Source organism: Anoplopoma fimbria, chromosome 21, assembly GCF_027596085.1.
Source record: "Anoplopoma fimbria isolate UVic2021 breed Golden Eagle Sablefish chromosome 21, Afim_UVic_2022, whole genome shotgun sequence".
NCBI lineage: Eukaryota > Metazoa > Chordata > Actinopteri > Perciformes > Anoplopomatidae > Anoplopoma > Anoplopoma fimbria.
Window position 1 is genome coordinate 1,607,658 of NC_072469.1, and position 25,000 is coordinate 1,632,657.

A 25,000-nucleotide genomic window follows, 5' to 3' on the forward strand; every position below is an offset into this window, starting at 1 on the left:
TAAATGAGGCTGAATAATGCAGCCATTTATTTTATTACAATATATATTAGATATAATATATATAAGTAATAATTCTGTTGTGTGCGCATTCTGTATAAAAGTATCATTTAGTGTCTAAATATAACGTTATATTTTTGGCTGTTGTTTTAAAGATTTTAGATTAAAGAAGTTTTTAACAAATCAAATCAACAACATGACAAAAATAAAAATAATTTCTCAGTGAATCAAATCAACAGATAAAAAAATAATTATAAAAGCACGTTTATGTTTTGACAATAAACGAAATAAATTTAGTAAAGTTAGGAAAGATCGCGTCTCCGATTAAATGTGAATAAACAAATTGTGTTTTGACATTTATTCAGTTAAAGACGGGGTAGGAAGGTTTCTGGAAAAAGCTCAAATTTAAACATCTTTAAACAGCTTTTCTCTGAAATGACCTGTGATTGGCTCAAGTCTCCCATCACTGACTAGATTTTCCAAAACCCCCAAAACAAGAAAATGTTCAGAAGTCTAGTTTTTTCTCAGACTACTTGAATTACAATCTGCTAAAAAGTTAATTATGGATTTGTTTTTTACCCAATGAAAAGCTGCCGCCTCTAATCTTCTCTACTTAGTGCTTTAATTTCCCGAAATATAAACCGTAACAAAGTGTAAAATGCAACAGTATTGCAAGAACGGATATTAAAAGAGATTAAATATGTTAATCAATAAACATATTCTCATTTTGTTCATATGAAATGTAATAAAGTCAGCATAACGTCAACTTAAAAAGCTGAATATAAACGTGATTTCTAGAAGAAATAGTTGTTAAACATACAGTCAATTAAGAATAAATTGATGCAATTATGACTATTTTAAAGCTCCTATTTGTTGTATTTGCACAACTATGTTTTTAAAAATAAAAACATATTAAAAATAAGTTATTATCACATTAAAGTTAAACTAAAAGTTATCTGGATGTAACTCCAGTTCTATGAGTAGTTAGAGCGTAATCGTCTTTCTCACTTTGCTCTGTTCTCATGCGTCATGATTTGTCACTAAAGCAACAATTTATATATGAATGAAAATTTGAATTGACACAATTTAACTGCAAAAGCTCAGTTTGTGTTTTCGTTTCCAGCTAAAAAACGACGTTCTGTTTCCGACTTTGTTCAAGGAGCAGCTTCGTCCTGCTGGAGTTGAAACAAACTTCATCACCGAGAGCAGACGAGGAGTCCGACATGTTTCACATCGAGACGTCACTCTTCAAGAATTCATTCCTCTCGACAGCATCACGACCTTTTGGGATAAAATTTCTATCATTTAAAATACGACAGAACAATGATCTAACGTGAACCTTGAGACGTGAACTCACCGAAGTCAATCCGAGAACGATCCTTACTGCTCGTCCTCACGCACACAAGTCTGGAATCACATTTACAGCTCAGCGTTTTACACAGAAACAGCAGCTCATCAGACTCATCCTGCAGGAATACTTTACTAAAAACTGTTATTTTAAAATGACAAATTCCATTTAGATTTGTGAGATAGCAATTTGAAAATGGAAGCTGATATTTAAACTTACAAACTGGGGAAAAAAGTAAAAAATATATATATATATACTTTTAAATATTCTGAGGATAGGCGTTCTTGCTAACATTTTAGCGTAGCTTAGCATAAAGACTGGAAACAGGTGGGAACGGTTAGCCTGGCTCTGCACAAACGAAACAAAAGAGGACGTATTCAGATAGCAACAATTTAAAAACAAGAAAGTCAAAAAATACAAACCTTACTTATGTAAAAGTACAAAAGTAGTATCAGAAAAATGCTCAAACAGTCCAAAGTACTCATAATGCAGGGGAATGGCCGCCATTAGTGGTATATTGTAATATATTATATTCATTTAGTATTTTTGCTGATGCATTAATGTGTAAATGTCATTTTATTGGTTGAGAAAATAACTCATTTTAACTTGTGGGTCATTTCATCTTAAACTGTCATATTTGAAAACGCTTGTATGATTTCTACACAAAAAAACGTACTTTTGCATAAGAAAAACGTGTAAAATCATGAAATATAGTATCATTAAATGCAAGGACTCAAGTGAAGTAGAGGAATATAAAAATTGCGCTCACAGAAAGAATATTTACACCATTAAATCTTGTTGTAACTGTTATTTTCTATGTGACAGAGCCAAGCTAGCTGTTTCCCCCTGCTTCCAGTCTTTATGCTAAGCTAAGCTAATCGCCTCCTTATATTTAGTGTTATGCTCGGGATCCTTTTAGAATCTCACTTTGTGACCGAAGGCTCCAGGTCGAAGTTGAAGTCGATCAGCTGTGAATTGCGATTCATCAGCAGGTAGACGGCGGGTTGAGACTCTCTGCTGAAAGACAGTTTTTAATGAACGTTAACAGTGAAATGTAAAGTAAAGAAATGTCCGTTATGAATCAATATCCATCTGATGTTTGCTAACGTCAACAACAAACTAAGATAGTGGTAAACTGAACTTCACCTGTGTGTGTTTTGTTGCTTAAAAACTGAACTTTTTCTCCTTTCAAAAGTGTTGTATTCTCAATTAAGTAGAAATACTACAGTGGCCCCGAGAGCTCAATGCAAATTAAGACAACAGAAACACAGAAGTAATTATGAACCATTATGTTAGCTGGCTGTAGTAACTATTAGAATAGTCATCACACAACATTCAAGGACGGAAATAGTTTAATTTATGGATTAAAAACTGTTTTTAGTACTACTGTGCTGTGATTGGCTAATACTAGCTAGTACTACTGTGCTGTGATTGGCTAATACTAGCTTACTACTGTGCTGTGATTGGCTAATACTAGCTAGTACTACTGTGCTGTGATTGGCTAATACTAGCTAGTACTACTGTGTGTGATTTCTTAGTACTGTTGATAAACCTGTATATTGTGATTATTGGTGAATATTGATTTGAAGTCATACATTTTGAGATGCACAGAAGCTGCTGACTGAGCGTCCTCCTGTCCGTCACAGAGCCTCATGTTGAGTCACCTGAAAGAGACGCAACAACAGTGTGTCAGGATGACTGAGGAGGAAGTACAAGTCACAGAAGTGACTGATAACACGCAGATCGTTTTACTGCTGCAAGCTCTGTGCTCAGGTCTTCCTCTAGATAAACGTAGTAAAGTCTCCATATAGGGAGGAGTTACTGTGAAAGGAAGCACTGGAATGTTTGTCTCATTTGAGTCTTTATTCCAGGAGAGAAGTCGTCATTACCGGTTTTCCTTTTGCCTGAAAATACGGATCAGTGATTTTCAGAAAACAGCTTTTTCTTTATATTTTGTGATTTCAAAGATTGAGATTAGTTGCATGAAGACTGATCCTTCTTCAAAGATAGTTAAAGTGTGTTTTTCTTGGCTCTGCCTCTCTGCTTCCGGCCCTCTAGGTTTTAAAAATAGTTCATTTCTTCATTCCAAGATTTCGTCATATAAACAAAGACTAACCGCAGAGATCGACATCAGTGATTTCCAGGAGGTTAAATATTAACTGGGCCAACAGGACTTTGGATTCTACACATTGTAGGATTGATTTTAAGGTTTTATTACTTACTTTTAATGCTCAACTTGGACCTTTAAAAGACTACAAAGAGACCAAAACAACTACAAAAAGACACTTAAAAGACTACAAAGAGACCAAAACTTTGTAGTCTTTGTACACTAAAGAGACTACAAAGAGATGCAAGCAACTACAAATAGACACGTAAGATACTACAAAGAGACCAAAAAAACTACAGAGAACCTTAAGATACAACAAAAAGACATTTAAAAGACTACAAAGAGACAAAACAAAAAAGATAAATTACAAAGACACAAAGAGATGCAAAGAGACCAAAACGACTACAAAAAGACACTTAAAAGACTACAAAGAGATGCAAAAGAACTACAAAGACAGAAGTAGGCTCATGAATCTTGGTCACATAATTGCTGCCCATCTTTCGGCGCAGGCTGAAAACTCACCTCTTCATGAAGTACTACCCCGAGCCTTCCACGTAGCACTTATTGCATTCGTAGTAGTTTATTGCACTTATTATATTCGTATCAGTCTGTTGCACTTATTGTATTCATAGTAATTTGTCTCTGCACTATACTTTTGCTCTGGCTTATGCTTTAAGATGCTTGTTTAAGAAAGGAGATGCACTTATGACTTCTGGTGACTAGTAGTTCTCTTGAATACCTATGTTGAATACACTTCCTGTAAGTCGCTTTGGATAAAAGCGTCTGCTACATGACTGTAATGTAATGTAATGTAATGTAATGTAACATAAACACATTTAAACACTCACTGACCTGCTGCTGCAGTTTGTGCTCCAGCTTCTCCTCCGTCATCTCCGACTGAAATCAGATCGTCAGTCGAGTCCTCTGCAGTTTGTTCTTTTCTGCTCGGTTATTTTTGTCCTCGACATGAGTTATAACAAACCTTCAACCAATCTGATCGGAGAGCAGCCGAGTCTCCTCCTCCTGATAAACACACCTGAACATTCCAGTCATTGATTCTGGGTTAGGCATTTGTTCTGCAGCCAACAAACCCTCACAGGTACATTTAATTACACTTTATAGAACAAGACTTGTGCAATATTATATAAATCACGTGATGCTCAACTTTTCACTGTAACTAAAAAAGAAAAAGCCCAACTTTGCTAAAACACTTGACCTTCCTATCATTTTCTTTCCTGCTGTGGAACAAATAAACCGGTTTGAACACAACGTCCTGAACGAAACCGGACACCTTTAATCTGCTCACATCACCTTCGTACTGCAACAAGAAATCTGATATAAATTACAGAAATGTTTTTATGTAAAAAGAAGGAAGAAACATCCTGAACAAGACAGGCGTGGTCATGTTTCTGCTAAATGTTTAATATATTTAGTTTTGATTTGTTCTTTTGAACTTTTATTGAAGCAGGAAGTGTCTTGAGAAGCCAACGTAACAGTTTCTTACATATATTTAGCTATATTTTTAAAATCCACAGTAACTTGAATAATTAGTTGCATATTTTTTTTTATCACTACTTTTTTCGATAAATATTTAAAAATTAAATTACTATTAAACACGACAAAGGAAATTAGCATATCAACTTTGTGGAGCTTAAATCATGTTTGAATGTTTGGTATTTTGCGCGAAAAGAGATGATTGAATATCAAGATAGTTGCAGATGAATTATCCATCAATCAACGTATTGTTTCAGCTTCACTGCAGCTTAATTGGATTTCTTTCTACAGCAACTTTTAACTGTTTGTAACATCAAACCCCAGTGAGAAGAAATCTCTTTAAATGAGCAGAAAAAAAGAGAAACGGAGCCGAGAGCAAATCATCAAAGTTTATTTCCTGCACATTTAAAAGCAAAATAAAAGTAGAAGCTTTTTCTCTATGAATGACAGCCCCGTTATTTTAGAAAAACAAACATCATCTCCGTCCTCTGTGTGGCGTTCGAGTGTTTCCTGCTCGTCTGCAGCTTCAAGAGTCCACGTTCCTCACAGAGACACAACGCTTCAACGGACTAAACTCCTGCAGAGTGAGTCGGTGTCGCCCCCTAGTGGTGAAAAATAAAAAACAGTGCACAAAAAGAACCCCATTTGAACCCAATCTGTCACTCAAATAAATTAGCTCAGTAAGTTCTGCTCTCGTCCATCAGCCAGTATTTACACCAGTGCTTCAGCCAGTTCAACTTTTTTTTTTTTTTTTTTTTTTTTACATTTTCAAAGACAAACAAAGACTCATTATTACCGTTCTGATTTTGAACAAGCTGTTCGATAAGACAGAAGTCGACACGTTTAACAGACAGAAGTAGAAAAACAGGCACACGGCGAAGGGTTCAGGAGGTCGCTGCTCTTTAAAGAAGAGAAACTAAAAAAACAAAAGCGTTGGAGCTTGTTGGTGATGAGACGGTCAGCTGGTGTGGTCACATGATGAGACCGCCATGACCCCCAGAGGGTACGGTCAGGGTTTTTAAAGGGCAGGTTCATCTCCTCTCTGATTCACTCACTTCCTGTCTACAGACACGTTTACATTGAGCCTCAATTAACGGCTTCAAAATGCTCAACAGTCCGAAACACAAAGACTGAGATAGAAGTCTACAGAAACCAGCAACGAGTCAGAACCAGTGAATATGTAATCTTGATTTCCAGCTGATAGAGTTCTTCATTTATGCTTTCCGATAGACCGAAAGCTCAAAAAACAAAGTGTATTCTGCAAAGATATACGTGTGCGGATATCTCTCTTATCAGTTTGAACTCTGATTCTTCCTGCAAATTGACTAATCAGTTAAGTTAATCCTTCCAGCTGTACTTCTCGTTCCTGAACTTGACATTCAAACCAGGAGCGAGTCCATTTCTGTCTACAGTCGCAGTGAAACAGAGACGGTGTTGCATCAGAACAGTGTGAACGTTCCTGCAAACCGCCTCCGTGTTTCATTAACCTCCAAATATGAAGTGAAGACTGTTTCATCATCGCCTGCAGGATTGTGTTTTCCCACAAAGAGTCGACTCAGCTACATTTTCTTTTAAACCGACACCAGCAGAGAAATGAGTGACGCAACAGCAGAAACTCTAAACACATGCAGACAGAATCCACAAAACTATGTGACAAAAAAAACAACTAAAAGTGGCTCCATTACTCCCAAGAGTCAAGCTGCAACTTACACCATCAAGTCGTCTGCAAAACGTTTGATTATTTCGTCTAAATTGTAGAAAAGACGACTTCTTCAGGTCATTATTTTGTTCTAAAGACATTCAGTTGATCATATCAGACTAATAAAAGCAGGAAGTGGTGACATTTCAGAGACTTGAACCAGATGTTTTTGACTCAAATGATTAATCAACTCTTGTTAGTTTGCAGCTCAAACAAAAACTAAACGATCACATGATCAGCTTCAACAAACAAATAATCGTAAGAAAAACCAACAACCTTTAGAGACAAATGTGCCTTTTAAACCCAACACGCCTGTTTTTAAGGACGAACCTTTTCACTTCTGACGACTTCACTAAACTTGAATGAAAAACAGCCGTGTGTGTGTGTGTGTGTGTGTGTGTGTGTGTGTGTGTGTGTGTGTGTGTGTGTGTGTGTGTGTGTGTGCAACAGTTCTTAAGCTGATAGTAGAGAGCCAGCCGTCGCTGTGCTTGGCACTGGTTAAAGTTTCTCAGTAGAGAGGGCAGAGTGCGCTCAGCTTGGCTCCTCCTCCTCTTCATCCTCCTCCTCCTCCTCTTCCTCCTCCGTAGACCGGTGGGTGAAGATTCGCCGCCGTGTCGTCATGGCGCCCGTCACTCGTCCGAGCCGGCAGAGCGTTTCTGGTTCCTTTTGCGAGGAGATCTTTTTGGAGACGCTTTGTCTGGAGAGAGAAAGAGGAACGATGAGTAACAAACACCTCTGAAGTCACATGACACGCGTCGGCCTGTAAGGTTAAATTACAGTCTAGAGAGAAACGCAGAAGAAGAATGAGGCAGTTTTACAGTCATTAGAGGTCGAGATGCTCCGATTGGTTTTTCTCAATCTGAGGCTGAAAATCGAATTTTGTTTAACTCTCTGAACCCAAAAACCCAGCAGCTGGACTGAAGCTGTAAAAACTGTCTTAATCCTCAGGCTTTTATCTTTCCGACGGTCCTTGAACACATCATGTGTGAGAAACATTTTATTCTACATGTCTCATTTAAAATTCTGCCAAAAATAAACCGTTTGCTTTAACTAGATTCTGTAAAAAACATTAAATTCTGAGCTCCTCAGTGAAACTATGAAGACATGATTGATTCATCTGAGACCAACAGTCATGTGACAAAAAATCTTGAAACTTTGACTGAACTTCAGGCTGTGAAAATGTAAATAGTTAAATATATAAAACATGTAGAGCCTCTATTTATTGTTCCAATATTGGTAACACTTGTGGACACGAGGAAAATGTTTGGATATAAAGAGTCTAGTGTTTCAAATGCTTGTAAATTTAATTATCAAATAAATTCAACTTGTTTTTCTTTTTATACGATTTATGTCATTATAACTGTTATTCTGCACTAAAGACATGTTGAGTCTACGTAGTCATGATTGTTCTGTTTCCATAGAGGAGCAGGACTTTATTTTGAAGTGAAAATCAAAAACACAGAAATATGAGTAAACAAACCTGAGAGGAGTTCAGAGGGTTAAATACAGGACTGAAACTAGTTTAGAGGAGCAGGACTTTATTTTTGAAAATCCAAACCTGAGAGGAGTTCAGAGGGTTAAATACAGGACTGAAACTCAGAGCATCTGTACCTTTAGGAGGCTCGTTTGCAAAAGTGAAGGACAAACGTCAGCACTGCATTAAGACACAAGTCAACTTAAAAGAGCTCCGTTACAAACACACACTTCATAGAGCAGACCTCACCTCTACGACTCTGCACTGAAGACGCAGGAAAACATGACAGCAGGGAGGCAGAGAGAAAACAGAAGAGAGAGAGTGAGTGATCCTCATGCACAGTGGAGGTTAAAGGTCAAACAGGTGAAGCAGGAAGAGAACAGACAGGTCAGCTGATTCTGAGGAGAGAAAACATCAACGGAGGTAAAGAGTCCCAGAGACAATATACAGAGACTCGTTCCATACTTTATTAATATTTAAATCAACCTTTTCTTTTATGTTTAAATCTACTTTATGTTCTTTAGAAATGACACTTCTGAAGCCTTTTCAATGCATTTAAATATGAATATTCATATTGTTTGTTTACTGCATTTTCCAGGTTCTCACCTTCATTCAGACCAATACACCAGCTGAGTATGAACTAAACACCAATAACTATGCACTAGTTTGGGAAAAATACAAAATATGCCAACTGGCTCAAGTTATCCGTTATTAATGATGTACTGTTCCTCATTAAAATACTGTTAGTGAAAGTTTCCTGACTTTACCAACTATCAACTATAATCAAACATTTTATTTAATTGAAAGCGTTTCCATGGTGAACTGAAAGCAAAGAAAACATGCAGAGAAGCATCAAGTCTGGTTTCAGTTGATAAGGAATTGAAAAGGTGCAGAAAACAGAAGCTGGTGTGTGAGACAAAGTGTGTAGAGTGTTTATAGGAGAGTGTGTGTGTGTGTGTGTGTGTGTGTGTGTGTGTGTGTGTCTGTGTGTGTGTGAGACGTACTGATCTGGTTGAGTGTTTCCTGAGGGATCCAGCTGAGGTCGACGTCGTTGTGGCTTGAGGTTCCCATCTCCACCTTTGGAGCCGGACGTCTCCTCTGTGAACAAACACGGGGTAAGAAAAAATATATATTTAGGGCTGCAAAGGAAAGTTGTTACTAGTTTAATCCCTGATTAACCAGTTAACATAAGGACATAGAGGGTCAATGTGACGTCTTCATGTGTCTCGTTCTGTCCGACTCAAAAGACAAAGTTTACAATCAACCATCCCAACCCTAAAAACTCGCCGTCGGGACTGAAAGCATTTAAAACTACACATTTTAAATCACAGCCTGAAGCTGTCAAACATCGTTATTCATCAAAAACAAAATGTCTCATTTACTATCTCGTTACTAGAGATTATATATATATATATATATATATATATATATATATATATATATATATATATAAAATACATGTTTGAGTTCTCTCTACTTCTAGTCATTAATGTGTTCCGTTTCCAGAGAGGAGCAGAACTTTACAGGAGCAAAAAAAACAAAACACCCTAAAACTGATAAATTCTAATATTTGAAAAGGTGTATGTTTAGTAATGTTAACCATTATATGAAAAAACAACTGTCTGACTGTTCTGACTGATTGCTGCAGTGTTTGTGTTTTTACCTTTCTGGACTCCATCAGCTGGTGAAGACCGACGACGACCAGCAGCCCGAGGCCGGAGAGGAAGACGTAGAGGAAGATCCTGCAGAGACGAGGAACAGATGAAGGAATAAATGAAGAACAGTTACAGATGAGACTAAAGAAAGCTGAATGACGTAAACACTCACGTCTCTCCGTCCAGTCCGTCCTCTCTCTCTGTGATGGTGACGGTCTGGTTGAACACGGCGTCCTGGAAAACGTTTCCCTACAGAAAAGAAAAAGGTTGAAGTGGTGAGATACGAAAAGAAAAACAGAGATACAAGTGACTCTTCTTTAGTTATAGTTATAGTCTATAGTCTATGATTAGAGCTTTTCAGACCAGAGAATGACAAATAGTTCACTGATAAAAAGCACTATACAAATGTCAAGGGTTTTATAAAGTCAGTAAATTTGTCTTTAGATGCTTTAGTGTAAGAAAATCTTGCAAAAAAATATAAATCTGAGTGAATATTTTGCAGCCAACTCAGACAGTTTTGATTTAAATCAAATAGTTTCTTTATAAAACATTCTTTCTTAACAGCGCTTGTACAAAAGCGATAACGTAGTTCAAGAATATGAGTTTGCAGTCATTAACGATCCCTTCTCGTCATTGTGGACGTTGGTTTATGGCGTTTTGACGGTTACACTTGTTGTCTTTTTGCTTCTTCACAGTTCATTTTGTTGGTACGCCCTCTGGTGTTCAACAGAATAATGCAACAAACGGTGCGTGGTGCATAAACGCCTTTTTGTTAGCTTGTGCGCCTCCAAGGCGTGAAGATAAACAAAGCTTTAGCCTTCGTTAGCAGGTCGCCTGTATGATCCCCCCCCTCTCCTTACGTTGCCGTCCTTGTAGTTGAGGTTGATGACGAGTCCAAACGGCCGTCCTCCCATCGGCTCCGCGGGGATGAAGGAGTACTCGAAGGTCGCCTGTTTACTGGCCGGAACCACGATGCCGAGCTGGAGGGCGGTGAAGTTCTGGATGTAGAACTGGTAATCCTGAGGACAGAGACAAAGATAGGAAGAAAGAAAAGGTTGTTATTTGAGGTGCTTTGACTCCTGAGAGGTTAAAGGTCGCGGTTGAAGGAGGACGTACCTGTGGGTAACGGAACGAAGCGTCCAGAGACTCAACGACAAAGTTCTCCGGTCCTTTGTTGGTGAAGCCGAGCAGGAACTTCACGATGTTGTTGGCAGGAAAGTCTGTAGGAGGAAGAAGGAGAGGGAGAGGAAGAGGAGGAGAAGAAGAAGTAGGAGGGAGGAGGAGAAGGAGAAGAAGATGAAGGAGAAGAAGTCGGAGTAGAGGAAGGAGGAGAAGAAGAGTTGATTCTGCTGTTTCACGTTCTTATTTACTGACATCTGTTTCAATAGTGTTGTGATCAAAAAGACCCAAAAATATAAAAGGATTCTCTTAAAAACATGATTATAACTTAAGTATTAAGGTTGGAATTGAAATTAAAAAAGGAATAAAGGCCACTAGTCACAACTGTTTACCTGATAAATATTGAGTTATTGTTTCTAATCCTTTTAGGATATGTAATGATATTCTATATTGTTTATTCATTTTATTTGTTATTCTTTTTTTTAATGTATTTGTAACATGTTTGAAATGATTAAAGAGAAATAAAATAAATTTGACAATCCTTTATATTTCTGGGTCATTTCACTCAGTTAGGAATGTTTTATGAGAAAAAAATACTTTCTTTTACCGTCTCCTTTGACAAAGAGGATGGTGGTGTCTGCGTTGGGGGAAGCCTTCACCTCTCCGACCAACGCCTCCTCCTCTTCATCCTCCTTTTCTTCTATCTGGAAAAACACAAGATTCATTTCAACAAGCATCAATACGAACTTCACCTTGTTCAGATCATTCTGTCTCTCTCGTGAAATGGAAGAAGTTGTTTTTTATCTCTTCTCAATAATATAAATGTGCTTAAAATAATTCTCTATGATACGACTTTAATGAGCTTCAATAAGAAAAGAACAGAGTAACAATCTGTTGAGGACTTTTTGATCCAGAAAAGACTGAAAATGATCCATCATGATTATCTCCTCCAGCTCACAGTTATATCTTACTGTTAACACATATTACAGTAAAAGAAATCATCATATTAAAGGCTGGAAATCCTCAGAAGAATTTTTCACTTCAAACAAAAAGCTGCCAAACTTCCTCTCTGTTTAAAACTAAATTCTAGACAACATAGAAGTGCTTTTATTAATTATTAATTTATCAACACAGCAAATACAAAAAAGTGCTGATAAGTACCGCTGTTTTGATTATTTGGTGATAAAAAAATCACTCACTAGTTCCGCATTCTCGTCGTCTTCCACCTCCGCCTCGTCATCCTCGTCCTCAGCCGTCACGTCATCCACGGCGTCTTCATCCACAGCCTCAGCCTCCTCATCCTCAGTCAGATCCTGGGCACTCGCCATCGGACCTGAAGGAACATTGTAAAATAAGCACTTATTAGACATTAGGAGAGATCTTCAATCTTTTGGTGGTTGAAAGATTGTCATTTTCTTCTGCTTCTCACAAAGCTTCAAAATGAAAAAGGATGTTGGGGAGTTGAGCGGAAGGTCGACTTATAAAAAGGACAAAACATTTGTCCTTCATCCATGAGGAGGAGGACGGATATTTCTTCATCTTTAGAGCTGAAACCTTCACAACTTGAACTCGTCTTTAAGCTCTAAAGGCTTCTTACATTTAGAATGAATGCAGGTTTTATACGAGGAGAGCTGCTGCCCTCAAATTCACATTTCAGTGAATGTTCCTTTGGTCTAAATCTAAAATGTGTCCATTACTTTTATTGTAGCACTTGAAAGCCATCACAAAATGTAGTCTGGTATAATCTCAGGTGCCAGTTTATTAGATAAACCGACCTTAAACAAATGCAGTCTAAAACAAAAGCCATTTTATAAATCCTACCACCTTCATGAAGTTCAATATTTTATCCATTTCTATTGAAGAGGGTAGATCAAATTTTAGCAAAATGACCATCAAGTCAACACCTCTTTATTTCAATTAAAAAAAACTGATCATTACAAAGTCTGAATGAAGATTCTGCTCAAATTAATAAGCTTGAAACTTGATTAAAGCTCCAATAATACTCATGTCGTGAAGTAAAAAGTACAACATGTACCTCTGGGATGTAGTACAGTAAAAAGTACTGGGATGTAGTACATAAAACCTCAATATGACCTCAGGGGTGTCCAAACTATGTACCCCGTGGTCCATTTTTAATTGGCCCGCAACAAATTCTAAAGATATAATGGAATATGGCCCACACAGTTGTGAAAACTGTCACCATAATTCGAGCACGAGGGCTCCACCACAGAACATTTCAAGCTTTCCTGTCTGACGTTGCTGCTGAATACGGGGACCGACTCCATCGTTCTGATGAGCGCTGGCTCCGTGGTACAGCGGATTTATTCCCTGAGATCAGAAATCGACCAGTTTTTGAAAGAGAAAGCCCGACCTAACATGAACGAGTGACCCTCTATGGTTGGCTGACCTGATCATCCGAAATCAAAGTTGCTTTTCCAGAGGCCAACCGTTCTGCTAAAAAGGGGAAATACGCGTCTGTCATCACATCTCTGGGGACAGAATTCAGTCAGCGCTTCCAAGATGTTTCTGTCATTGAGAAAGAAACCAAGCTGTTCTCCTTCCTGATGATGCAGAAGAAGTGGGAGAGAGTCTGCAATCAGAACTTATCCAAATGCAGCGTGATGATTCTCTGAAGAATCAGCATCAGCTCCTCTCCCTCCACGACTTCCAAGTTTCCTCTGATGCGACGCCACGCAAAAAGAAAATGATGAGTCTGTTCGGCTCAACATACATGTGAGCCAACAAAGCAGACTGAGAACCAAAGTTACCGACAGCCATCTCAACCACCAAACTTACTCCTGACCTGCCAGCCATCCTTCAGTCCAAAGCATCACTGCTCCCATTATTATATTATAATAATAATAATAATAATAATAATAATAATAATAAATCCTTTATTAGTCCCACAATTGGGAAATTACAATTCTCTGCATTTGACCATCCCGGAGGAGCAGTGGGCTGCTAAGAAGCGCCCGGGGAGCAACTGGGGGTTGTTGACTGTAGAGGGGTTCAAACCACCAACCTTGTGGTTACGGGACGAGAGATTAAAAACATATCACACAGTATTCATGTGTCCACAAGCCCAATCACTTAATAAATTACATAAATAACATTTTCTAACAAACGTTAGTTAATTTGTTAACAACCCCAATAACTTATTTGTATAACTACTCTCTTCAAGAAGCACTACCCTGAGCCTTCCTCTTAGCACTTATTGTATTCATATTAGTTTGTTGCACTTATTGTATTCATATTAGTTTGTTTCTGTACTTTTGCTCTGGTTTCTGCTCTTAGATGCTTGTTTAAGAAAGGAGATGCACTGATGACTTCTGGTGACTAGTAGTTCTCTTGAATACCTATGTTGAATACACTTCCTGTAAGTCGCTTTGGATAAAAGCGTCTGCTAAATGACTGTAATGTAATGTAATGTACTGTAATATACTGTACTATAATGTACTGTACTATACTATAATGTACTATAATATAATGTACTATAATGTAATGTACTATACTATACTGTACTATAATATACTATACTGTACTATAATGTACTGTACCCCCTGTATACAGGGCTGTGAAGGATCACCATCCTGACTAGGAAGTAATATCTCATGCTGCTGTTGTGAGAATGAGCTGCCAACCATTTCATAACAAAATGAATGAATAAATAAATGAATAAATAAATGAATGAATAAATAAATAGATGAATAAATAGATGAATGAATAAATAGATAAATAAATGAATAAATAGATGAATGAATGAATAAATAGATAAATGAATGAATAAATAAATAGATGAATGAATAAATAAATGGATGAATAAATAAATGAATGAATAAATAAATGAATGATGAATGAATAAATGGATGAATAAATAAATAAATGGATGAATGAATAAATAAATGAATGAATAAATAGAAATAGATGAATGAATAAATAAATAGATGAATGAATAAATGAATGAATAAATAGATAAATAAATGGATGAATGAATAAATGAATAAATGGATGAATGAATAAATGAAATAAATAAATGGAATGAATAAATAAATGAATGAATAAATAAATGGATGAATGAATAAATAAATGGATGAATAAATAAATGGATGAATAAATGAATGAATGAATAAATGGATGAATAAATAGATGAATGAATAAATGGATGAATAAATGAATGAATGAATAAATGAATGAATAAATAAATAGATAAATAAATGGATGAATGAATGAATGCACAGTATCAGCTAGCAGAGCTGCTTAGCTTCCAGGCTAGCAGCTAACAGGCTAGCAGCTAGCAGGCTAACAGCTAGCAGCTAACAGCTAAGGACACGTCAGTGTTAGCCGGCGGACAGACGTCACGTGTCCCTCCGTGTTTAAACATGTAAACTATTAAAACACACAGAACAGCAGCTGCGTCACTCAAACACTCCGCAGACATCCCATAATAGAGATAAACGCCTCTGATCTCTACATCCGGGTGCTTCAGCTCGGCACATGTCGGCTGGAGAGCGGCCTAGCTAGCTAGCCTAGCAAGCTAACACTAGCATGCTGGAGCTTACGAGCTCATTAAACGCTACAAACTTCGCTTTTTACCCCGTAAGAGACGTCGTGGAAGGCGTTACCTGTCGTGAGGATGGTGGCCGGGAGGGCCAGCAGCGCCAGCAGCAGCATTTTGGGGAGAAATGTCATCATTTTGGAGGCGATGTCAACGCGTTCTCACTCAGCGTCAGACAGCCGGGGCGCTTATAAGGGCGCATGCGCAGAACGTGTCACTCAGTCGGTGTCTCATTCAACTCCGTCCTCCGACACTTTGGTTCCGTTCTGGTTAAGTTAACTAGCAGGGGTCAGGTTAAGACTGGGTTAAAGTTAAGGTTAAAGATTAAATAACGAATAAATATAATATAACAGATAAAAGGCAACATTTCAAAATAAAAGAGTGGAACCAACTAATTGACATTTCTTTTATTAGCACACAAATAATACCAGTTTTTTTAATGAATTTCCCTTAGTTTGTCTTTATCTGTATATGTTTGTAAACATAATAAAAAAAATATTTATAGTATTTAAAACTGTAATATTTGATTGAAACCACTTATGTTGGTCACATAATATAAATTTACTTATGATTTATTCTTATTCTAGCTCCTTGAAGTCCATAATTAATAAATACATTTAAATGTTTAAGCAATTCCATAGTTAATACCTAAATATATTAGCACGTATTCATTTAAATATTTAATATGAACAGATATGTGTATAAATTCTGATTAGAGTATATACGATTGTGAATGAGAAGAACCACACTTTACTTGTTTTAATTATCTTTTTTTTTATTTCTACCACATGAAACACACTGTAATTATCATATGGCAAACAAAACACAACTGAGAACGAGTGATATATAATTTCAAATAATATGTAAATAAACTTAGTAATATCTGTGATGACATACAGACTAAATCAAAAACTTCACAAAGAAGCCAAAAATCCTTTTGATGCGTGAAAATAAGAGGATTTTATAAAAAAAAAAAGACATAAAGCGCCTCTTTCAAAATCAACACAGTTAACGTATGAATACTCAGTAAATTATATTCTATTGCATCTAGTATTTATGAAATCAAAAAAATGCTCTCCTTCTAGAATGACATGTCGGAGTGAAGTTTTAATTCGGTACATGACCGCGATGCAACCCACACAGCAAGACGACAAACCCTAAAAACACGACTTACTGGATACAAACAGGTAAAATATATATTTCCCAAAAACATCAGACAGGAGCCTGTGTATCAAAATAGTCTGCGACGTACAGAAATCTCAAGGCCCGACGTGCTCACACAGTCTGTTTCAGATATTCAGTCAACGTAAAACTGCTTCTGTTTTAAATCATTCAGACAACAAACTTGTTTTTTATATTAATAAAGAAACAGAAAAAGACACAGTGTGTTAGTGAAGTCCTTTACAAACAGAGAGGTTAGTGTGAAGCTGTGTGAAAGAAAAACTAAACTACATTAACCTGAACATGAATTAAAACTCAGGATAAATAAAAGATTCAACTTTAGAGATCTCTAAACCTTGTTCCTATTTGTTTTGTTATGTCGACTTCTTGAACTCCTCCTCTCCTCCTCTCCTCTCCTCCTCTCTCCTCCCTCCTTCCTTTGGTCGCATTATTCCACTAAAAAATATTATTTACTCCCTATTTTCATTAACAGAAATGTCTTTCCTTTCTCTGTTCCTCTTTAATTATCCTCCATCCCTAAAAGATGAGTCTTGTTTTGTTTAATATTTTTCTTATTGTCAAAAAAATCCAATAAAAAAACAGATAAACCGAACAGTCCGTCTCTTAATACCGTCTGACTTCCTGTTTGTGGCTCTCAGCTCCAAGCCCATTGGTTCCTACTGGAGATTTAAATCTTAAAAAAAACCCCACAAATATATACTTTTTTTTAATTTATCAAAAACAAATAGGAGGAAGTTTGTCGGGGACTATTTTCAGCGGCGGATGAATCCACATATGTTGCTCTAGAGAGTATTTTAACAACAGTGGGTGTGTTGTCATGGTGAAGGAACATGTGGCCCATTCATGTGTTTTTAAAAAGGAGCTCTATGAGACATCAGACATCTTCTCAATGGATTTATTGACAATAAGAAAACTAACTTGTTTTTAAACTTCCTTTGTTAAGAATCAGACTGAAATGCTTTTGTTTTCACTTTATATGTAATTATATTCAAATTCTGCCTGAATTGCTGAAAAGAAAGAGTCAAAAATCTGATAAAGTTTGTTCCAGAAGGTCATTAAAAAAATACAGATGTTTCTAATCTCTCAAGCCTCCTCTAGTTGTAATATTTGACGTAACTTGTTGACAGCATGCTCGATTTAAACTCTCCTTTTCCTACGTTTCCTTTCCTCCTTAAAGGGACAGTAGTGATGTTTAGAAGTTTGATTGTATGAGGTTCTTCTACATATTCAGTGTTTTACTACAGTAGATGGAGTTTGTAGAAACAGACAGGAGAACCAGCACAGAGCAAAGTACTGTTCTGCTGTGGACGTATTTTAGACTCCTAAAAGAATCAATATCAGTTTAAGTGAACGCTATATTTAGAATATTTTCACCTCTTTATCTTGATGTCAGACAGACCTTTATGACGGAGAACTGAAGCTGTTGACTTTTAGGTGTCTAAAATACGTCCACAGTAATAATACACAGACTATGTAGAAGTACCTCATAGTACCACACTTCTAAACTTCACTTTTATCCCTCTAATGTGATAAAACATCTGTTCTCGGATTCTCCATCAGCTGGTATCAGCAGTCTGTGATGTTCTGTGTATTCCAGCTCTTATTTTGTAGTTTTTTTGGGGAGGTAATCCACTTCCTTTCAAAACAGCCACGATTGCCTACGTTTCGCAAAATGCCTTCAATAAAAAACCCAGAGAAGAAGCTGTTTTTGCTCAAACATCTAATGAGCATAAACATAAATATATCTAATAATGTTTGATGTGACTGTATCCACCTCCCTCATTCACACCTGTCCCTGCAGCTGCAATGCATTCTGGTCTATTTCCTGCTCCTGTGGATGCAGAAACATCTCACTGTGTTTGTTTTAAAAATAAGCTTGATTTTTACTATTTTTTCCTCCAGAACATCTGAAACATCTGGCTGTGACGTCACTTTGTCCCTGAAATGCAGAGAACATCCCGACTGCTGATTTTAGTAACAGTGAGGTTGATTTTTTATAAACTCTTCACTTCCTTCTCGTCTCCTCGTCTCCTCGTCTCCTCTCTCCTCTAGTTGCAGAACTCCACGTAGTTGGCGGGCAGCATGCCTGACTTGCCGGTCCTCTGCACGGTGCCGTACATCCAGCCCTCGTCGATGGGCTGAGCGTTGACGATGACGTCTCCGTCCCTGAAGGAGACCTCGTCGTGGTCCTGGGCCGCGTAGTCGTACAGCGCCCGGTAGACGCGCTGCGGGACGAGATGGAGGACAGTGAGAGGTTTGACACCGACATGGGGACCCTCTATTATTTCTGTTCAACCTATAAATAAAGTTCCAATGAGGGGGATCCTAAATCTGCAGCCCACAGTTTTATATATCTGTTTGTCTCTTTAGCTTTAAATCACAGACCCCAACAGGCAGAAATCTAGCTCTGTGGAAGAGTTTGACCTCTACTCCATCCAACTCCTCTGGGATGAACTGTGAGTGAGGCAGAGCACTACTTTTCCAAGGGTAGACGTCTGAAAACTGAGAAACAAAATGACTGTAAAATGTCCCCAAACTGACTATTAATTTAAATTAAATTAATTGAATCAAATTTTATATTATTTTACTTTTAGAATTTTTCATTTTATTTTTAAGTTTTGTTTCATTTTATTCCGTTTTTTATTTTATTTTTGTTTTATTTTTGTTTTGTTTCATTTTGTTTTATTTTTATAATTTTGTTTTTCATTTTATTTTTATTTAGTTTCGTTTTATTCTGTTCTGTTTTCGATTTATTTTATTTTGTATGTTTTATTTATTTTATTTATTAAGTTTTTAATTATGCTACAGACTGTATAATTGTGTGCTTCATATTCAGTAACATTTAAGAACAGTCACTACAGATTATGACATAAATATCCCTCCATGAAAAACAGGTTTCATTATTTTATATCTTCTTTGTTATCTCTGATCAAACTCTGGCACAAGAAGTTCCATCTTATCTGATAAATGCAGCGTATAAGAACAGGGAAAAGAGAAACCTGGCATACATGAGACTGGAACGTACCATTGTGGCAGAGTGCGGGGGGGAGGTGACGGATCTGACGGAGGACATGCTGGTCTGGTGCATGTAGCCGTGGTGATACTGCTGCTGCTGCTGCTGCTGCTGCATGTGGACGCCCTGATGATACGCTCCAGGAAGGACGGGAGCTGGAAGACAGACAAAGACACAGAGAGACAAAGACACAGACAGACAAAGACACAGACAGACAAAGACACAGAGAGACACAGACACAGAGAGACAAAGACAGACAAAGACACAGACAGACAAAGACACAGAGAGACAAAGACACAGAGAGACAAAGACACAGAGAGACAAAGACACAGAGACAGACAAAGACACAGACAGACAAAGACACAGAGAGACAAAGACACAGACAGACAAAGACACAGACAGACAAAGACACAGAGAGACAAAGACACAGACAGACAAAGACACAGAGAGACAAAGACAGAGAGACAAAGACACAGAGACACAGACACAGAGAGAAAGACACAGAGAGACAAAGACACAGACAGACAAAGACACAGAGAGACAAAGACACAGAGAGAGAAATCAGTTTGTCTTCCTTTTATCTGTTTGGTAGAAAGATGAGCCTCCTCCTCTGTGAACTGAGCTGTGATTCAAACTGTTAGAACATCCTGTAAGAAAACAGGCAGTTAGTGGGTTTAATTTGTGGATTAGAGACTTCAAACATGCGAGTGTGCGTCTCCACGGCAACGGTCCTCCTGTTATAGTGTGCGTCTAAGTGAAGGAGATGATATGAGCGAGGATACCGGGGGTTTCTGCGCTGCTGCGGTCCCAGAGGTCAGAGGTCAGAGAGCTGACGGACTGCTGGGAGAGCGGCCTGCTCGGTCCACGTTCGACCCGCTCTGACAGGCGGCCGCCACCAGGAGGCAGCGCAGGACGGAAATGAGCACAGAGGTCAAGGAGAGGAAGAAAAGTCAATAAAAGAGAGGAAGTTTTAACTAATAAGAATAAAAAAAGATACATAAAACATGTTTAAAAGCTCTGAATATTTTTCTTATGTCAACAAATCCCCTAAAAAAAAACTAACAGTCTGACTTCCTGTCTGTGTCTCTCCACTGGTTCCCACTGAATTTTTGAAAACACTAATATATATCTTTATTTTTTATCAAACAAACTGGAGGAAATAGTGCATTTGATGGGGACTATTTTCAGCGGCGAATTAATCCGTATTAGGTGCTCAAGTGTTTCCTCAAACTATTTTTCTTGGGTCCCACTTTTTAAAAATGACAACCGTCTTTATCTATACACATTAAAAGTTTATTGTCGTAACTTTAAACAAACAAAATGGTCATAAAATTAGATTTATTTTCTTGATTTTTAATATAAATGTTCAGGCGCCCTCATGTGGCTCAAAGGTGAACTGCAGATATAAATGTTAAATAAAAGAAGAAATCCTGCTAATTTATGTATTTTCTGGAAGCCGGACATTGATGTGTTTTTAATAATATCAGGTTACTTTTTTATTTAATGTTGGTTTGATTCTTTTCATTACATTTGTTGACAGTAGTAAAATATCTTTATAATACTGTGAATAAACAGAAACCATGTTGGTGTTAACTTAACAAGATTCTGTTTCATGGCTCTGTCGTGTTAAAGTTAAGCCTCAAAGCGTTTCTTTTATTTTATTTGGTTTTAGTTTAAGGATGTAGTCAGCTGAACTACCGGTCATCCTGCGGAGGCTCTTGGACTGGACGTTGTCCTCCAGAGGGTCAAAGTCAAAGATGGAGCCGGGGTCGGTCCTCCACACTTTCAGGTCTTCAGACGGGAGGAAAAGATCATTTTAAGAACACTGACTGTGTTTACATGGGCGGAAATAATCAAACTGTCTGTGAATGAAAAGAACTACGACTCTGATAGGAGGAGGATCAGGAAACGTCCGGCTCTGCATCACCTGAGAGAATATTACAGTTTTATAGCTGTAATAAAAGATCATTATTAAAGGAAAATAGAGCCTTGATGTGTCCACTTTGCCTGAAAAAAGTTAAATAAAGTCAAATATTATATCAAAATATGAAACCTCAGAGCAGCAGAGCGAGAAAAGTCCTTCTTGTTTCATGCAACATAGAATATGAACGTGTTGCACCTCATTTTCAAACACATAACAAGAGACACTTTTACATGTCATCATGAAACTTCCCCTGCTGATTTCTTACATTAAGACTATATCTGAAAATGTATTTTAAATATGCAAATTAGGCATTATCTTATTAAATATGTGCTATTTTTATATATTTCCAAAACATAAATCTGATCTTTGGATAAAGTCAGGTTCAAAATTCTTGTTTCATTTTGTTGACATATTAGAGTCAAAGGTTTTACAGAGGGGATTTATGATTTCCCTTTTTATCACCCCATAAATGTAAAAAAAGAACAATCTTCTCCATGTTTTTAGTATTAAAATATTGTATAAATCAGGCTCTGAATGATGTATGAACAAACCCCTCTGTAGAAACCTTCAGAATATAGAGAGGAATGAAGCTGTAAAGTTTGGTGTATGTAAGAGCTACTGAAGTGGAGATTTATGGATCAGAGTCTGAGAAAAAACTCATTTAGAGAAAACGTCCTTTAAAGAAATGTTTAGTTAAATTACATACATGTTGAAGACTCTACAGGTGAATAGGGTAAAAAAATAACTAATAGATATCAACATGAAACTTCACCAGTTGATTACTGATATTAAGATGATTCTTTTTTGTATTATTAGTTTTCTGAAATGTTATGTTTAAATATGCAAATGAGGCATTATCTAATGGTAACTTTTGGTGAATTTAGGAGAAAACTACAGATGCAAAGAGAGAAAGTAGTGAAATAAATGTTTTACTTCCACTAGTCTGAAAGAAAACGAGTTATAAAAGAAAAATAGACCACAGAATTTTTAAATTAATCAATGCATGAAAAACAAAGGAAAATCTGTTGTATTCTTTTGCATATTGCCTCAATGTTTACATCCAAACTCAAATTCTTATAAACATATTTATAGCTCTCCACAGTTTCCACTTCCTGTACTTTATAATGGTCTGATAATTATGTTTTTCTGAAGCCAGTTACTATATTTCTTCTATAAAAAATGCTTTTATTGTGAAACAGTATGCTTTTATTGTGAAACAGTATGCTTTTATTGTGAAACAGCAGGCTTTTATTGTGAAACAGTAGGCTATTGTGTTCGAAAAGGGGTGGGAAGAAGTCTACACTTATTTAAGCCATAGGTTATATTGAAATTAACATTAGGCTTTTACAGTAACATTAGGTTTTTATTGTGAAACTATTAGGCTTTTATTGTGAAACATAGGCTTTTATTGTGTAACATTAGGCTTTTATTGTGAAACAGTAGGCTTTTATTGTGAAACAGTAGGCTTTTATTGTGAGCCATAGGTCCTATTGTGAAACTGTATGCTTTTATTGTGAAACAGTAGGTCTTTATTGTGAGCCATAGGTTCTATTGTGTAACATTAGGTTTTTATTGTGAAACTATAGGCTTTTATTGTGAAACAGTAGGCTTTTATTGTGAAACCATAGGCTTTTATTGTGAAACAGTAGGCTTTTATTGTGAGCCATAGGTCCTATTGTGAAACTGTATGCTTTTATTGTGAAACAGTAGGCTTTTATTGTGAAACAGCAGGCCTTTATTGTGAAACAGCAGGCCTTTATTGTGAAACCAGTAGGCTTTTTTGTGAAACAGTATGCTTTTATTGTGAAACAGTAGGCCTTTATTGTGAAACAGTAGGCTTTTATTGTGAAACCATGGGAAACCATAGGTTATATTGTGTAACATTAGGCTTTTATTGTGAAACCAGTAGGCGTTTATTGTGAACCAGTAGGCTTTTATTGTGAACCAGTAGGCTTTTATTGTGAAACTTTTAGTGAGCCATTGGTTATTGTGAAACAGTAGGCTTTTATTGTGAAACCATGGGCTTTTATTGTGAAACCATAGGTTATATTGTGTAACATTAGGTTTTTATTGTGAAACCATAGGCTTTTATTGTGAAACAGTAGGCTTTTATTGTGAACCATATAGTAGTTGTGCCTTTATTGTGAACCAATCAGTATGCTTTTATTGCAAAAACAGTAGGCTTTTATTGTGAAACCAGTAGAAACCATAGGTTTATTGCAGTTTTTAGGCTTTTATTGTGAACCAGTAGGCCTTTATTGTGAAGTGCTGTGCGTGAACAGGTCGGGGTCACTGACCTACGATGATGCCTCCCGGTCGTCGGTCCATCTCCATGGCCTGTGGGTGGATCCCTTTGCTGTATCCCGCCTCTCCCATCATCTGATTGGCTCTCTGGTAGCGCTCCATGCTCGGCTCGTCCAATCCGGGCGTGCAGCCTCGGCCGCGCGCCCGCTCAAAGTCCTCATGGTACTTGGCCTAGTGGGGGGGGAATAAACACGTCGTCATGGAAACGTCATGGAAACATAAAAGGGTTAACACACACATTAAAGGTTAGAAAACACACACACACACACACACACAGTTTGGGGTGCATTTGGTCAGTGAGCAAATAAAACACACACACAATGTTTTTATTAAATGTTTTACTTTTACACACACACACACACACACACACACACACACACACACACACACACACACACACACACACACACACACACACACACACACACACACACACACACACACACACACACACTCTTACACCCTCCTACTGTACGTGAACACAACCGAGGTCTTGGACTTGTTACTAAGGTGGACTAGAGAACCTGAGACCTGGTTCTGTCACACACACACACACACACACACACACACACACACACACACACACACACACACACACACACACACACACACACACACACACACACACACACACACACACACACACGCTGCTCGGTCCTCCATGCTGTCTGCCGGTCGGTGTTAGTAGCGGTGCATCAGCCTCCACCCGGGGTGCCACGTCACTCGTGTTAGCTCCGCCCCTACAACCGGGCCGCTACCATGGAGACGGAGTCCTGCGACCTCCTGACACGCCGGTACTCAGGTGTGTCCAGCTCGCTGCAGCTGTGGCCCTTCATCTCCTGCAGCCCGCGCTGGTACTTCACCTGTTCACACACACACACACACACACACACATGATGACATCACTCTGAGAAGTTGTGCATGTGTGTGTGTGTGTGTGTTTGTGTGTGTGTGTCTTGCCGAGCTGATGTTCTCCTGGTTCTGTCGGACTCTCTCCAGTTCTGGAGTCACTCCGACGCTGGAGGTCTTCACTGAACTCTGCTTGTACTTCACCTGGTGGGAAGACGGACAGGAAGCTCTATTTATATGAAGAAAGATTCAGTCTTCTGTGTGTGTGTGTGTGTGTGTG

At 37.7% G+C, this 25,000-nt stretch overlaps 2 protein-coding genes across 2 annotated transcripts in view; both read right to left on the bottom strand.

Annotated features, from left to right (window-relative positions):
- Positions 1-5,321: 5,321 nt before the first annotated feature.
- On the bottom strand, positions 5,322-15,597 carry ssr1 (signal sequence receptor, alpha). Its single transcript, XM_054622802.1, has 9 exons — positions 15,516-15,597; positions 12,093-12,226; positions 11,501-11,597; positions 10,891-10,994; positions 10,635-10,793; positions 9,947-10,023; positions 9,783-9,861; positions 9,124-9,217; positions 5,322-7,342 (listed from the first exon to the last, which is right to left on the bottom strand). The coding sequence occupies exons 1-9, from the start codon at positions 15,583-15,585 to the stop codon at positions 7,275-7,277; spliced, it is 882 nt and encodes a 293-aa protein (XP_054478777.1). The 5' UTR covers positions 15,586-15,597; the 3' UTR covers positions 5,322-7,274.
- A 1,426-nt stretch (positions 15,598-17,023) lies between these two features.
- Positions 17,024-25,000, bottom strand: part of LOC129110824 (nebulette-like) — a 30,769-nt gene continuing 22,792 nt past the window's right edge. Inside the window, exons 34-38 of the mRNA XM_054623051.1 lie at positions 24,832-24,924; positions 24,630-24,734; positions 23,865-24,042; positions 19,656-19,798; positions 17,024-18,855 (exon numbers count right to left, since the gene is read on the bottom strand). Coding sequence (XP_054479026.1) covers positions 18,679-18,855; positions 19,656-19,798; positions 23,865-24,042; positions 24,630-24,734; positions 24,832-24,924 — 696 coding nt within the window. The 3' untranslated portion in view covers positions 17,024-18,678. The remainder of the gene's footprint in view (positions 18,856-19,655; positions 19,799-23,864; positions 24,043-24,629; positions 24,735-24,831; positions 24,925-25,000) is intronic.

What these genes read in the sequence shown, in the direction of transcription:
- ssr1 (XM_054622802.1), bottom strand. Translation starts at nt 15,585, where the DNA reads ATGATGACATTTCTCCCCAAAATGCTGCTGCTGGCGCTGCTGGCCCTC. An exon ending in GGCCACCATCCTCACGACAG is followed by an intron (nt 12,227 to 15,515) that starts GTAACGCCTTCC and finishes ATGTTCCTTCAG; the next exon opens with GTCCGATGGCGAGTGCCCAG. An exon ending in CTTCGTTCCGTTACCCACAG is followed by an intron (nt 10,794 to 10,890) that starts GTACGTCCTCCT and finishes CTCTGTCCTCAG; the next exon opens with GATTACCAGTTCTACATCCA.